The sequence below is a fragment of the Conger conger genome, chromosome 11 (assembly GCF_963514075.1).
Source record: "Conger conger chromosome 11, fConCon1.1, whole genome shotgun sequence".
NCBI classification, from domain to species: domain Eukaryota; kingdom Metazoa; phylum Chordata; class Actinopteri; order Anguilliformes; family Congridae; genus Conger; species Conger conger.
This window is the reverse complement of record NC_083770.1, coordinates 36,737,897-36,753,022: the sequence shown is the minus strand read 5'-3', so window position 1 is coordinate 36,753,022 and position 15,126 is coordinate 36,737,897. Positions and strand designations below refer to the sequence as shown.

The 15,126-nt window shown below is 45.3% G+C and overlaps 1 protein-coding gene across 3 annotated transcripts in view; it reads left to right on the top strand.

The window, feature by feature from the left end:
• nf2a (NF2, moesin-ezrin-radixin like (MERLIN) tumor suppressor a) overlaps positions 1-15,126 on the top strand; it is a 36,383-nt gene that overhangs the window by 8,064 nt on the left and 13,193 nt on the right. For all 3 annotated transcript variants that reach the window (XM_061260243.1, XM_061260244.1, XM_061260245.1), the window contains exons 2-9: positions 2,153-2,278; positions 3,085-3,207; positions 8,615-8,698; positions 12,329-12,397; positions 12,637-12,719; positions 14,004-14,079; positions 14,683-14,817; positions 14,926-15,000. In XM_061260243.1, the coding sequence (XP_061116227.1) occupies positions 2,153-2,278; positions 3,085-3,207; positions 8,615-8,698; positions 12,329-12,397; positions 12,637-12,719; positions 14,004-14,079; positions 14,683-14,817; positions 14,926-15,000 (771 nt within the window). The remainder of the gene's footprint in view (positions 1-2,152; positions 2,279-3,084; positions 3,208-8,614; positions 8,699-12,328; positions 12,398-12,636; positions 12,720-14,003; positions 14,080-14,682; positions 14,818-14,925; positions 15,001-15,126) is intronic.

Here is a 15,126-nt window from a genome sequence, read left to right as displayed (position 1 = left end):
AATGTCTCCATTTTAGTTGTACATGTTGCATTAAACAGATGACCTACTGTAACAATAAGGGTTTTCTAGTTTTAAATCACTTCAGGAAAACATGCTTTGTGTCTTTTTTTCCATTTTATCGTTGTAGTGTACTTGTACATGGGGACGTGTACATTTTTGATGAGGATGACCCACAATGCAGCATTTTAATGACCATTTCAGACCCGCCACATGTTGAAAGCAGTATTTTGCTTGTACCCTTTAGTCACCACAAGGTGGCAGCAAGCATTAAGAATTGCCTGTTTTTGCATCGGTCTCCGTTCATTGTGTCTGAAGCTCTAATTTTAACTGCATCATAGTGAGTCAATCCCATGGCAATAATCTAGAAATAGCACGCATGTTCAGCATCTATTCTCAGCACATTTTGTAATTGCGGTAGTTTGGTCGGAATCGCATCTTTCGTCTTCAAAAAGCATGCTTAATTTCCCCGTGGGAAATATCCGGCGGTATTAAAAATATATTGAAAGGGAATAATTCATCCTGGCGCCACCACAACGCTTTGTTGGTGCGAGCACGATCAGGACCACGGCTCACGCCTGTTCAGGGATCGGCACTGGGACGTGTTATGATACCCAAAGCCGCATGACCTTTGCCTTGATCCCGTGTCACTCTGAACTCTTCTGTATTGCGATCAGTCTTCATTGAAAGTCCCCTGGATCATCTCCCTTGCCATCAGGACACGGTGAGCGATTTGCAGAGGCATGCAACGGCTGGAGACTCCTCACTGTCAAGTCAGACACGGGCATCAGTGACTGAACTCTCGATTTAGGTGCCAGCCGCAGCTTGACAGCTGTGATCAAATGACGACAGCCAAATTACCAGGAAAATGTCACGGGCACTTAGGGCAACAGGATTTGGTTCCCTCGCCGAGTATTTTGTGGGTTACCTTCTGTCCAAGATGCCATTTTGTATTGAGAAAACTCTTAATATAGCAACCGTAACCATTTTTGTATTCTTATTACTTGAGGTTTTTCCTCCCTAAATTGATTTCACCTCGGCTGCACCATTTCCCTGATTCGCACTTCACAGACGGCTGATGCTATCAACGCTGTTCCAATGTGCCCTCAGTAACGCACCGTTACATAACGTCCTTCGCCTTATTAGGCTAGCGCTTGAAATTCTTCATTCTCATTCTTTAAATAGGCCGTACTCTTTCATTTCAATCCAGCACTGATCAAACCATAATTGAAAACGTGCCTTTGAAAATCCAGCCGCGTGTTCAGAAGACAGACACGCACCTCTCACCTCCCACTTTGAACCAGCCCGATTAAGAAATCGAATGATACACGGGCTGTGCGAGTCGCCTGTTCTGCATCTCCATCACCGATGTTCTGGGCACACGCTGTGCATGACGGTGATGCTCTCCAATTCGCATCGTATCCATTTGACTGCATTTAAACTGCAGCTTGAAGGAGCCGTGTTACGATCATTTCAGCGGCGACGTTAGTCAGTGAGGCATCTGCGGGAGATTGGCTGCGACAGTTTCAGTGCACACATTTACACATTGCTGCTAAAGCTGTTAAATCATTTGCATACTGTGCCAGTTGTGTCATAAGAATGGCTGACGGCCATACTGCAATGTTTTGTAAATATTAGCTCGTTATATAGAAGCGGGTTGATGCTATAACAGGCTTTGCTGCATATAAGGAAGAGAAGTGAAAGCTTCTCTCATGCAGTAGTGTTCTGGCAAACAGACTGCACAAGGTTCCAAAATCTACTCTCGCCTGTAGTGAGGAATAAGGAAGATCTGAATGTTTATTGACGTGGCGTAACGCTCACGCTCTCTCATTTGATCTAAAAGCAGGGTTACTCAACTCTGGGCTGCAGTGTCTGCAGGTATGTGCTCCTACCGTGCAGTACACCACCTGTTTTTACAAATTATTTTACCTCCTAGGTTCAGGAAGTGAGCCAATTAGTGAAATCAGGTGGTGTAGTATGTGGCTGGAATGAATACCTGCAGACACTGTGGCCCTCAGGATCTGGAGTTCTGAAAGCAATACTGGAGGGAATCTATACAGGAATTGCAGCTGCTCCACTGTCATGTCATAGGTGTGGCATGAACGTACAGCGTTCATACGCATACAGACCCTAACCTGCCTGTGTCTTTCTTCAGAACAAATGGAAAGGGAAGGACCTCTTCGACCTAGTCTGTCGGACTGTGGGCCTCAGAGAGACCTGGTTCTTCGGCCTCCTGTACAACGTGGAGGACACTGTGGCCTGGTTGAAGATGGACAAGAAGGTAGGGGTTCTCCCGGCTGTTTTGGGAACACAAACATCAGCCCACCCGAAAGAGGTGTGTCACGTGACCTCCAGTCAGTCCTCACATCTCCTCGTTCCATATTTCCTGTGAGCGACAAGGCGCTATTTTAAAAATAATTTGAAGCTGAGCCACAGCTGCCAGCATTGTCACTTGAAAGTAGACATTTTGTTTTTTTAAAATATGGACTGCTAAGTCACTTACCCTGCCCTTCTGCTGCTGAGGAGACATGCATTGGCTCAATAGGGATGTGGGGTGTGAGGAGTGCTCTGTGTTGCTTGCTTCTCTTCCAGGCATAAAGAGCATGAATATTCACTTTATAATAACCTGCTTTGACGACTTCCTGACAGGCAGTCACCCCCTATTATAACTCAACACACAAACTGTCTGCATGGTAAATTGCATTGGTTGTGTTCCATACAGCCCCTCAGTAAGGGCCAGTTTATAGACCAGTCACTGCGACCGACAGTGGGAAATGGGTGTGGCTGGTCGCAGAGACTTTTGATTTATACTCTGGGCGACTGGAGTGCATTTATACTTGTTACTAAGGACAACAGCCACAGTCCAGGTTGAGCGACAATAGAACATTCTTGAACGTTCTGCGATTTCAGTCGAGCGACACTATCGTGCTATTAACTGGCCTTAACATCCTGATCTGAGGTCAGTTTTATGCTCTAGAGCTCAGCAGGCCATGCATCCTCCGCCCTCGCTCTCCTGATCGGAGATCAGCGTTACTGTAGTGAGGAATGTTTTACTTCATAACCAGAAAGCGTTGGGTTTGTCTTCAGGTCTTGCAACACGACATCCCTAAAGAGGAGCCCATAACCTTGCACTTCCTGGCCAAGTTCTACCCTGAGAATGCGGAGGAGGAGCTGGTACAGGATATAACTCTGCACCTGTTCTTCCTGCAGGTGAGAGGGGCCTCGGTCTCTGCGCACGTGAGGTGTGTGTGTGTGTGTGTGTGTGTGTCCGCTGAATTTAATGAGAATGTATACTTTAATTACATGTGTGTTTAATGTGGAGTTTCATGACTATTTCCAAAGGCATTCATTTCTTTATATTTGTGTTTAGGATATCTGTGCACGTGTTGGTGGTCAATCTACATTTGCATCTTTTATTGCCAGTTTTCTTATTGTGCCTTGTTAACAATGTTGCAAAATGAATCCAAAGACCATATCTAATGTGGCATAATGATTTGGACTTGAGTTTGTAAATGCAGAATCTTATTAGATCATTACCAGTCTCACAAGGCTGAAAATGTGTTTCCCTGGCTCGCTTCCCCAAATCCGTCACACTGCAACACTCGGTACTCAAAAGCTGAGGCGTTGTGACAGGGTGGGTTTATCCCTGTTCCTTCAAACTGCAGTCACTCGATCCTAACTGCGACGAGTGCAGGGACTCTTCACTCTGTTTCTATTATTGGGTCTGTTGCGAGATTTATCGATCTCAACCAGTTTTCATCAGTGCTTACCTCAGGGCTTGATCAAGAAGTATGAAGTTTGTTAATGAGAAGGGAAAATGTCTACTGTCTTTACTTGTCATTTTATATATACTGTCTAGAATGGTCTTCACTGAAAACTGCCAGACCTTTGTGCTACATTCACCTATGTATAGCCTGACCAAATTCCACGGAAGACTGTGTGAATAATCAAATGAAAACCTATGATAATGGCAATTACGTTCAGAAAACCCATTGAAATGTTGTACGACTGAGAAGTGGGATACAGGGGAAAAAGGGTCTGAAATACGTGGCTGTCCCAGGGAAAACGTCCGGTCACCCTACAGCTGCGCGACTTCACAAACGAGTCCATTATTTTCTCATTCCCACCACAGACTGCTCTGAAGACCTGTCGTGGGTGGCTGTTCCCTAACAGGCTATTCTTGAGAGCGGAGCCCGGCGCAGCGCTGCATCGCTAGCCCTCTCCGTGGGGCCGAGGCGGCATGATGGAACGAATGAGGGGAATTGCCTTCTCCTACGAATGTTTCTTTGTACAGACTTTCTACAGACGTTCTTTGTTGGCTGGAAGCTAGTTGCGGGTTGGATGTTGTCACAAAGCTGCTCCGCTGGGCATGAATAAAAACATGACAGTGCTCCCATTTTAGGAGCAATTGCTCCTGGAAATTGATGTGTGCTAACAGGAAAAATAATTTAGGAGCGCTTCTGCTAATTGGGATGCATTAGTGTGCTCCTGAATCTATCAACTTGTTAACAAATGTTAGCGTTGAGCCCTGCGGAGTCTGTAATTAAGTTACAAGGACCGAATGAAGATCCAGTTTTGATCTACTAGTAAATGGGTTTTTTCTTCTCTGCGTTTATTTTTCCTTATCCAGCGCCTGTTTGGATTTTCTTGCATATTACTTTCATCCTCAATTAAATTAAAGACCTTTACTTGAAAAAAGCTATCCACATCTCCAACTATCGTTATGATTATGATTATCATTATGATTTCAGAGATATTTATTTAATGAATCCTTGTAAAGTCTCTTTTATGGATAGGCCTACAGGCAACACCAGACTTATTCATTGAAAGTTTCAGTTTTCATTCCAGTGTTTATATATACACGTGTATGTGCTTGTTGGTATTTTTTATTTTATTTTTCAAAATGAAGTGTGTTTTTCCCAACCAGTGCTGGAAAGATGGGATCATTAAGAAAAATATAAATAAGACAACATGAACGCAGTTTGTCCCTTCATCAACCAGTCCTTGAACTCTCACACAGTCCCAAGCATATGCGTCTCCCTGTACAGTTATTCATGTATTCAGATTACATTTGCTCGCCCCTTGAAGGGAGATTAACCAAAAGGCTCTCAAAATTAGATCTGTTTTTACTTCACGTTTTCCAAAACGAGCAAAAAGGCGTAGCAGAATCTGAATTAAATGGCCACATTTGTTTAATGTGGGGGGCGACATGGCTCAGGCAGTTAGAGCAGTCGTCTGGCAGTCAGAGGGTTGCTGGTTCGATCCCCTGCCCGGGCTGTGTCGAAGTGTCCCTGAGCAAGACACCTAACCCCAAATGCTCCTGACGAGCTGGTCGGTGCCTTCCATGGCAGCCAATCGCCGTCAGTGTGTGAGTGTGTGTATGAATGGGTGAATGAGAAGCATCAATTGTACAGCGCTTTGGATAAAGGCGCTATATAAATGCCAACCATTTACCATTTACATTCCAGGTTTATTGTGTCTGCTGTTGTTTAAGGTTCGAACTGCAACCATCTCTTTTCTGTATTTTGTCTCGTCCTTCGATTGACGTGATACAAGCATTAAAGTAAGATGGCAGCCATTCCCATAGCCTCAAGTGCAGGCATGAGACTCATTTTTACTGAATATTTTACCATTGGGGGGTTAATGAGAGGTGTATCCACACACTGTGGAGGGGTTCTCTCACCAATTAGGAATCTGTGAGGGTTTCTCTCTCACACTGGTTTGTGGACCATAACTATTTTAAAGATGAAATTAAAAATGTAATTATACCTTCTTGCACACATGAACAAAAACCAGAGGACAGGTTGCCTGCACAGCAGATATTTAATTATCTCCGTTTCAAAATGGAAGGTGGTATTTTTCTCTCTTTTTTTCGTCTAACCCATTTTTTTAAGTTAAGGTTATATTTGGTCTCTGTGGCTGCAGCATAATGATAAGTAGACCTTTCTGTCACTGGGATTGCCTTACTATGAGGCTAATTATGCTTTTTATCTGTTTTTGTCATCAATTATGTATTGCTGTCAAATGTAGAAAATGGCTGAGGATAGGGTCATCGGCGTAATGACTTCATAATTACGACAGAAATTATCCAAAATATTGTCCGGCTCCGGAGTGGCATTGTAATTAATGCCTTCTCAATAGACGGAAGGTGGTGTACTGTTTATCCGTTCAGACTGTGTAATGAGCCTGTGTTCGCGGATTCTAAGCACTTCTGAAATCGCTATAGTGCAGTGTCTTTGTGAGGCTTTTCTCAGCAATACAGACATATTTCTAAACCAAGCAGATCGGCCTGACTTGCTCAGCCATTTTAGATGGCTCCTTTGTTTGTGGCTAATCTCCGTGACTAGGAAAGCATCCCCCGATGCGCTCACTCTCCAGTTTATTGGGAGCACTTCACTGCTGTGCGTTTGTCTGTAATGCGTCTTTGCCGATGTACGCATGCCGTACATTTTGTGGTGTCCTTTTTAAATGACCTTAAAGACGAAGGGGCTAGTCCTTTGTGGATGTCTGGTTTAGCTAGATCTTATTTTTTTATAGTGGTAAAATGTATGCATATATATTGCTGTGTAAATGTGTAATTATTCAGCAAAAATGGATTCTTACACATTAATATAATTATTATTGCTGGGTTGCAGTAAAGACCACATAGGTGAACCATGGAAATTAAATGATTCGGTCCTGTAGGTCTTCAGCAAGGCTTACAATCGATCTCTTATGAAATTGAAATTAATGTATATCACTTACTTTTGTTGGTGCAAATAGGTTTTTATCTTCTAATTAATTTTTCTGTTTAGTTACCATTTACCCCTTTGACTCACTCTCACCCGCCCATATATGGTCACGCTCAAACATACTCGCTCAGTAACAGCTTTTTTCACGGTGCTACTTCATTTCAGCTTGAAGTATTTCCTATGAGTAGAATAACAATGTGTTGCCTTTGGTCTTTGCAATTTCAGAAAGCTTTAATTAAAGTGGCAATTTTACCTCCAACAGTGGCATTTTTAACCATAGAGAACCCCCTGTTGCACATCTGTATTCACTACCGACTTTTTAGTTCTTAAATGGGTCTGTCAAGGTTTTCATTATTAAGCCCCTCAGCAGTAAAAGTGGTGGAGTGCAGATGGCTGATTTGGCGAGCTCCCTGCATGTTTTGGGACTCCATTTTGAGCCCTTGGTTACTTACTCAAAGCCTGGTTGCCAGGGTCGCAGTTGCAGATGTGGCTGGGTGTGCTCGGCACGCCGTGGCATTCGCGTTGTCATGGCGCTGGACTGGCCCTCCGGCGGTTTGGTCCGTTTGACGCAGTTATACCGTATCGTTTCGGTTTGCAGAAATCCGTTTTCCATAGTCACCCACTAGATGAGTGGAGGAAAGGAGGATACATTTTGCGATGAACCCTATGAGCCTGGCCTTCCAAAGCTCTGCAGTTGAAAGAATGACAGGTCGAGTGAGCGGAGTGAACTGATATCGGGGCGACATTGGCTCAGGCGGTATGAGCGCTTGTCTGGCAGTCGGAGGGTTGCTGGTTTGATCCCACCCTGGGTGTGTCGAAGTGTCTCTGGGCAAGACACCTAACTCCCAAATGCTCCTGATGAGCTGGTTAGTGCCTTGCATGGCAGCCAATCGCAGTATAAATGCCAACCATATCTCCTCCAGGGGGGGCACTTGTGCACCATAACATAACTACATAATGATGAGAACAGGCCATTCAGTTCAGCAATGCTTGCCTTTTCCTACTACTAAAGTGTAGCTAAAGCTTAGTTTGCCTAAAAGCTAAATAGTGTCTAGCACCATATCAAGCCTGGTTTGGGAAAAGCCCCAGAGTTTCTGCCTCTACTACATGATCTGGCAGGCTACTCCACACAGTGACCACTCTGTGTGGAAAAAATACTTCCTAATGTCTTTGCGGAGACTGAGTCCGTATAATGCCTAGCCTTTGCGACCGACACTTCGTCTATTATATACTTTATTTCAGTCCGTCCATTAAGAGTGTGTTGGGGACCAGTGATGAATTGGACAACAGGCCGGCCCTGTACCCCAGGCTGATTCAGGTCTCCCCGCGATCAGCAGCGGAATACGTTTTCCACGCACGTACCTTTGTGGCCTACACACTCCATCAGTGTCCAGCGACCGCAATTCAGGAGCGCTGTGACGGAATGAACCCGGGAATGAATCGGGATCATTGGGAAACGCATTCCCGATTGCCGCAGGTGCCATGGAGCCATGGAGCCACGGGCCTGCAGTTTAATCAGCTCACCGCTTGTTCATCATTCTTCTCCGGGTTGTCAGGGCTGTGTGAAGAAAGTTGCGCAATGCGTGGGGAACCGTGCTCTGATTACTAAGGGCTTTCTCTGTGCCTTCTGAGCTCGTCATCTCCTCCCCTTCTTCTCTGGTTTCCTGGAAGGTCTTGCATGGAGCGGCCCCGCTCGTGGGGGTGACTTTCCTAAAATTTACACCCTGGCACAAAATGAGATTTGTGCTGGCCTGTGAAGCCCACCGAGGCTTGAATGTGGGAGTGGAACTCTGGGGGAATACTGAGCAGCTCCAGGCTCTGCCTCACGGTATAGGAGCGACGCTGCTGGAGTAACACTGTCCTCTCCCCTGTCCTTTCTCCTAAAGGTGAAAAAGAAGATTCTGGAAGAAGAGATCTACTGTCCCCCCGAGGCTTCCGTCCTGCTAGCTTCCTACGCCGTGCAGGCTAAGGTTTGTTTTGAAAGGTTTTCTCTGTGAAGCAGTTTGCAAGCAGCTTGGAACTGCTTTTGTTGGATAAGTACATAAAAAAAAATAAAGATTTATTATACTTTTTATGACGTCAGATCAGCGCACAGGGGCTTGTGTGGGGAAGAGGGGCCTCTCGAATCTGCCATTTGGAGAGACTCGTTTCACGTTTAGTGCTGTGCTTATTTAACGCCCGAGCGGTCTGGCTCACAGATCTGCGATTCTGACACGGATCCAGGAGTTTTTTCCCCAAAAGCCGATGCCCGTGTGATTGACAGCCAGGCCCGAAAATCCGCTGATTATCTCCGGGCCCCAGCTGACGGTCCGGCCTCGCCGAGCGCCCGTTTACAGGCCTGTGCGCTGCAGTAGGCTTCCTCTGCCTAGACGCTAATCACTCTGGGCTCCCCTCGCTTCGATCCGGCCTGGCCAGATACCGTGGAGCAGGGCCCGGCCACAGTCAGAGCAGGAGGCTTTTCATCTGAATCGATTGGCACTCTCTCCACAAATGGCAGTATAGCGTGGGGCTGTTGAGCCCTCTCTGTCAGCCGGCTTGTGTGTATTGGCCCAGGGCTTCAGAAGAATGCTACCGTCTGCCTCGGCTTTGTGAGTGAAGAGACCGTGTGTTCCCTCATAAGGGGTAGAGAGGAGGTGTATAAGAGGGCCAGAAAGAAAAAGAGGTGTGTAGTGATGTGTGTGTGTGAGAGTGAGCGAGAGAGGGATAGAGTGTGGGTGCAAGAGATGGAGAGGTTGTGTGTGTGGACTCGAGAGCTAGAGAACCTTAAAGATGATGGGTAACTGTTTATTGGATTGGAGAAAAGAAAGGAAAAATCTGGGGAAAGAGTCTACAGAGTGAGAGAAGGAGGGGTAGAGAGGGAGAAGGAGGGAGAGACAGAGACAGGAGAGATGCAGGCACAGGAGAAGGGCAGAGACCGAGGAACAGGCACCTTGAACATCACGTCTGCTTTGCATGCAGAAGGCCTTTTCTCCTGGAAGCAGCTGACAGGAACCTCAGACAGCAGCTGCTGAAGTACACCTCCTGTGGGTGAAGGTAGAAGAGTCTGGGATGGCCACTCCTCCTGGGGACAGAGGGAGAGGGACAGCGGGGGGGAGAGGGTGTACAGACGTGAGAGAAATTACAAGTCCGCTAAATATGAATGTACAGGATATTAGCCTTAAGTATAATCGAATGGCTGTTGGCAATGATAGCAGTACTTGTGTGTGCTTGTGAGAGCGTGTGTGTGCATGTGTGTATATTTCTGTGTGTGTGTGTGTGTGTGTGTGTGTGTGTGTGTGTCTGTGTCTGAGCGTGTATGTTGGGTTTCTATAAACATTAATGATCAAACACATTTTGATCGTTAAGCGTGTCTCATTTGAAAGCCTTGATCAAACAGTAATACAGGCTGCACAGGTTCCACACTGGCTATAGGGTCTATGGTGGTCTCTCCACAAGCCCCCTGCTTCAGACAAAGTGTTCTGGCACCTCCACCAAACACCACATAACTAATCTAAAACCTCTCTCTGCTTCCAAGTATTGTTTTAGAAAATAACAATTACATGAATTTTGGCTGAATGAAGATACGATACATTTTTGGAGTACTGGTCTCCTGGTAACTGCATGTGGACTTTGGTCTCTTTTGTCAGTGACTTTGCCTTTGTCCTTGGCACTGCCCCATAAAGTGTGTTTGGGAGGTCCTCGGTCTGTTTGTCAAGTTGTTAAGCCTGAGAATGGAAAGCGCCGGTCGTTTGAAAGAGCTGGTGCGCTGCCAGCTCCGAGCCTTTGGTGTTGAGAAAGGAGGGCCGCGCTAAGCCTCCCGGATCAGTCGCACCCAGGGACGGTTACCAGCGGGCGCTCTCTCCCCGCCCAAACCGCTTCCAGCATCCCGCCAGTTCCCCACAAGAATCTGTTCTGCTTATTATTCTCTCAACTCCCAAACTCATAGCTGATCCACAGAAACAAACAAACACATTCACACCACATACACACACCCACACAAAAAACCATACCAGAAACACACACACCACACACACACACACACACACACACAACACCACACCACACAGACACACCAGACACACATGCCTCACACACACACACACACACACACACACCACACAGGCAACATACACACACAATATTGACAGAAGAAATAGTTTTTTCTTTTGAAGTTCTGGAGCAGAACCGTCAACAGCCGATGAAGATTTTCTCAAACGCAAAGGTGCTCGTGAAGAGAATTTTAAGGGCTGCAATTAAAAGATGAATTCAGTTTGATTTTCATGTTTGCGTCTTGTCACGGGTATTCCAAACACACATCATGTGATGAGCAAATAATTGTGTTGTTGATTACTGAATCTCCTTGATGGTTTGGGTACATATTCGCAAGGCCTATTGTAAATGATACCATTGCAGGCTTATTATGTGCTCAAACATCTCTGAGCTGCTTTCTTCTGCTGTTCTCCAATGTGCTCAATACATCCCGTTATCTTTAGCTAACACACCCTTCACATACAGTCCACTCCAAAAGTATTGGAACAGCAAGGCCAATTCCTTTGTTTTAGCAATACATTGAATACATTTGCATTGAATAAAAATGCACACGAGACAAGAGTTCAGAATTGAAACTTTTATTAAAAACCAGCAGACATTGCGGCCCTCCAGGACTGGAGTTTGACACCCCTGACCTAGATGGATCCACATTATCAGATACCATGGGCTCATCTTGGATTAAATCAATAAACAAACCTTTCCTCTACATGATTATTAATGTGTAATACTTATTTTACTGACTTTACGATGCCGTTGCTGTTTTTGTCTGAACATTTTTGCAGATTTTTGAACATGAAAGAAAGAAGAACTGTTGTTGTGACTACAAAAAAAAATGAAAAAATTAGAAACACATTTCACATTCATCTTTACGGAGAACTGAACAGAAAAACATGGCATTGCATACGTTTTCTGTTACCCTTTTCTCAGCACGTGGCTTACCTTCTCTCATTCTATCTGAACTGAAGCCACTGCTCCAGAACTGAAACATATGTTCTCTCTTTCTGGGAAAGGACGTGTGCTCGTCCACCGATCCATATTGCATGTGGATGGACTGACATCTGAGATTAGGCACAGAATCTAAGGATAGTCATCCAGATGATTTATTGAACATTAAAAAGGTACAGTTTTGCCTGCAGGAGTCATGGGTAGATTGAGGACAGAGCTTTGTCCTGAAATATCTGGTTTGATTCCGGAAACGTAAGTCAGAATTATGAATACCAATGATTTTAAAGGTCAGACCCAACATATTAAATTGTGGTTTCCACCCCATTTTAAGGCCAAACCAATGTGGAATAATTGATCACCCGTCCTAATACACTGCTAGCTACTTAGGGGATCTCTGAAAGAATAGAATACAGATATGTTATTTGTTCAGATGGTTGTGTGGGGTTAATCTTTAAACGCTTATTGGTTTTGTCCTGAAAAACTAAATCTTTCAAACCCCAAATAAATATTTTTTTATTGGTACTTTACGCTCCTGATGGCACTCCTAGCTGCTCCAAAATTCATGTATCATGTAAGGCAAACTTCCAAGCTGACTCATTTTCCATTTCCTGTTTCTTCTTTTGCAGTATGGAGACTATGACCACAATGTCCATAAGCCAGGCTTTCTGGCTCAGGAGGAACTGCTACCGAAGAGAGTGAGTGATCCTTGCAGTATTCCTCCTTTCAAAAACTACTGGAGTCAATAGGTCTTCTTTGGCTGAAGTAGAAGATCTATTTTCATCCTGAGATAGCTGAACCGCATCCTGTTTAGTTCGCCCCAGTAAGGTGTGTTTCTTTCTCAGCCGGTGAGTGCTGAAAGGTGCAGCAGGGAGAAGGCGTAGTGCTGGTCCTGGCTCATTGGTCTGGGATGACGGCAGTGTGTGTCTGTTTGCAGGTGATACACCTGTACCAGATGACTGCGGAGATGTGGGAGGAGAGAATAACAGCCTGCTACGCAGAACACAGGGGGAGGATGAGGTAGAGGCCTCCTACTACTCTGTGCTGCCATGGCGACAGCAGGTCACAGTTTAAAGAACCTACGCGTTTGACTCTGCCCCCTCCCGAGGTGGGAGAGCAAGGCATCATGGGTGATGTGTACAATGGCGTTTTCATGCCCTCACTATGCCTTTAATATTATTAAGATTCGACACAATGGCAAACCTGGACACCCAATGTGAAGCGGGCTGTTCTATACCGACTTATCAATAGTGATGGCTGCATCTGCATTAGAATGTTCAATTACAGTCAGAACAGTATAATCACATATTTATGTCCTTACACTTTTAAAGGGTTAAGCACCTTGCATTTTGAAATGTTGAAAATGAAAGTTTTACTCATGGATGTATGCATAGATGTATGGCCATTTTAAATGAAAAATAGCCATGCCACATCCTGTGGCCATTTTAGTTTAATCTCGGTTGACCCCCAGTTGACAGGGACGCACTGAGTTAATGGCCTGAGGCTCTGCGGTTCAGTTCTCGGAGAGAAAGCGCTTAACTTCTCTGCCGTGATAACCTCAGACATGAGATGGACGTCCACGCCGATAAGGACCTTCTGCAGGCTGTGCAGCGTAAGACAAAGCGACAGGGCCTGTCCAAGTAGCCTCACTGATATCAGACTGAAAATCTGTGTCCGTTATCTAGAGCTCCTAGCAGCGGTGAAGTCCAAAGCAACAATCGATAGCGATGGTCTTGTTTTACAAACAGCAGACTAGATTCTGCGATCACGGATGAGCAGTTTGACTTTATCGTGTTTGTTTTTCCTTTTTTAAAGTTTAATGTGAGCTCGGGGAGTTTCGGGAGCGAGTTTGGCAATGAAGCAACAAATAACCGTTAATATTTCATTTGAAAGCAGCCCACATCTTATCCATCGGCCTCTTTGCGTCAAAGTGGCAGTGTGAGAGGGAAAACAAGTAGGCAAGACTTTTGTTTAATACACGTCTCTTAACTTTCATGACCTCCATACTTAATGCCAGAGAACGCTCGCTTCGAGGGGAACATTAGCGCACTTGATTAGCCTCAGCGATGAGGAAAGTGTTTTTCTGTCGGTGGAATTTAACAGTCCAAATCTGTTTTCTACCGTTGTTAAGCGCTTGACCTGTGAAAGTTACGTCGGCAGGAATTTAACGCGCCGCGGAGAGCGTCAAGCTCTGCTACGTGCGAAATTCAATTGTTTGCAAATGAGCCGTTAAGTGAGGGTGAAACCTTACTCACAGCCCCTTCTCCCTCTTTCTCTCTCCGTTTAACTCTCCTTTCTTATCAGGGACGAGGCGGAGACGGAGTACTTAAAGATAGCCCAGGACCTGGAGATGTATGGCATTAACTACTTTTTCATTCGGGTAAGGGACTAGTGCTAGGCCCAGGCGAAAGCAGAGCGGGATTTCTCATCACTGTCTGGATGGAGTTATGGGAAAGGGGAGGCTGGGACATTTCTCTAGAAACGGCCACCGTGGGAGAAATGTCATGTTAATGCGCCACACTGCACCATTACTCTCACTAAAAGCCAGTTTTGCTGCTTGCTAAAATGTCCGTGTCCTTCATGCTGTCTCCCTCCTTCCAGGCGACATTGCTTTATTATATCTCCTAAGCCTATAACTTAAGTCAGCTACCGTGTCAGCTGATGCCGTTTTTGGTTTAATACCGAGTACGGCATATGCATAAAGGAAGCTATCGCGGTGATGTATTTTTATTGTGCATTAAAGTACCAGAGATTAGATTACTTTTATGATTTATATTGTGTTGATGTAACTTGGCAGGTGCTAAATGTACTGCTCTGCCTTCTGTGGTGAAGGCTGAGTTGCCAGTTCTCTTGTTAAGTGCACACAATGAATTGTTTTGGCAAGCAGAAAGCATGCCGGGCTCAAAGCTGTGGCAGTTTCCTGGCCTCTCCCATGTCGTAGACTAACTGTCATCTCACCTGTCACTCAATTATTCCCGCCCAGAACAAAAAAGGGACGGACCTCCTGCTCGGGGTGGATGCCTTGGGCCTGCACATATACGAGCCTGAGAACAGGCTCACCCCCAAAATCTCCTTCCCCTGGAACGAAATCCGCAACATCTCCTACAGTGACAAAGAGGTACGCCTGCAACGTGTCCGAGCACCCCCAAATATCCTGCTGATTTGGTCTGTCAGTCAGCAGAACGCCAACACTGATTGGTCCATACATTTTTTGCTCCCCTGACAGTTTGCCATCAAGCCACTGGACAAAAAGACAGATGTTTTCAAGTTTAACTCCTCAAAACTAAGAGTCAACAAGCTGGTGAGTATAGTGTTGCCTCATAGTGTGCCTGGTTAGAAGATACAGTTCAATGAAGGAGAAGAGGTCAAAGTCCATATTCGTAGTGTCTCTGACCACTGATCTAGGATCAGCTTATTGCTTTCAGCT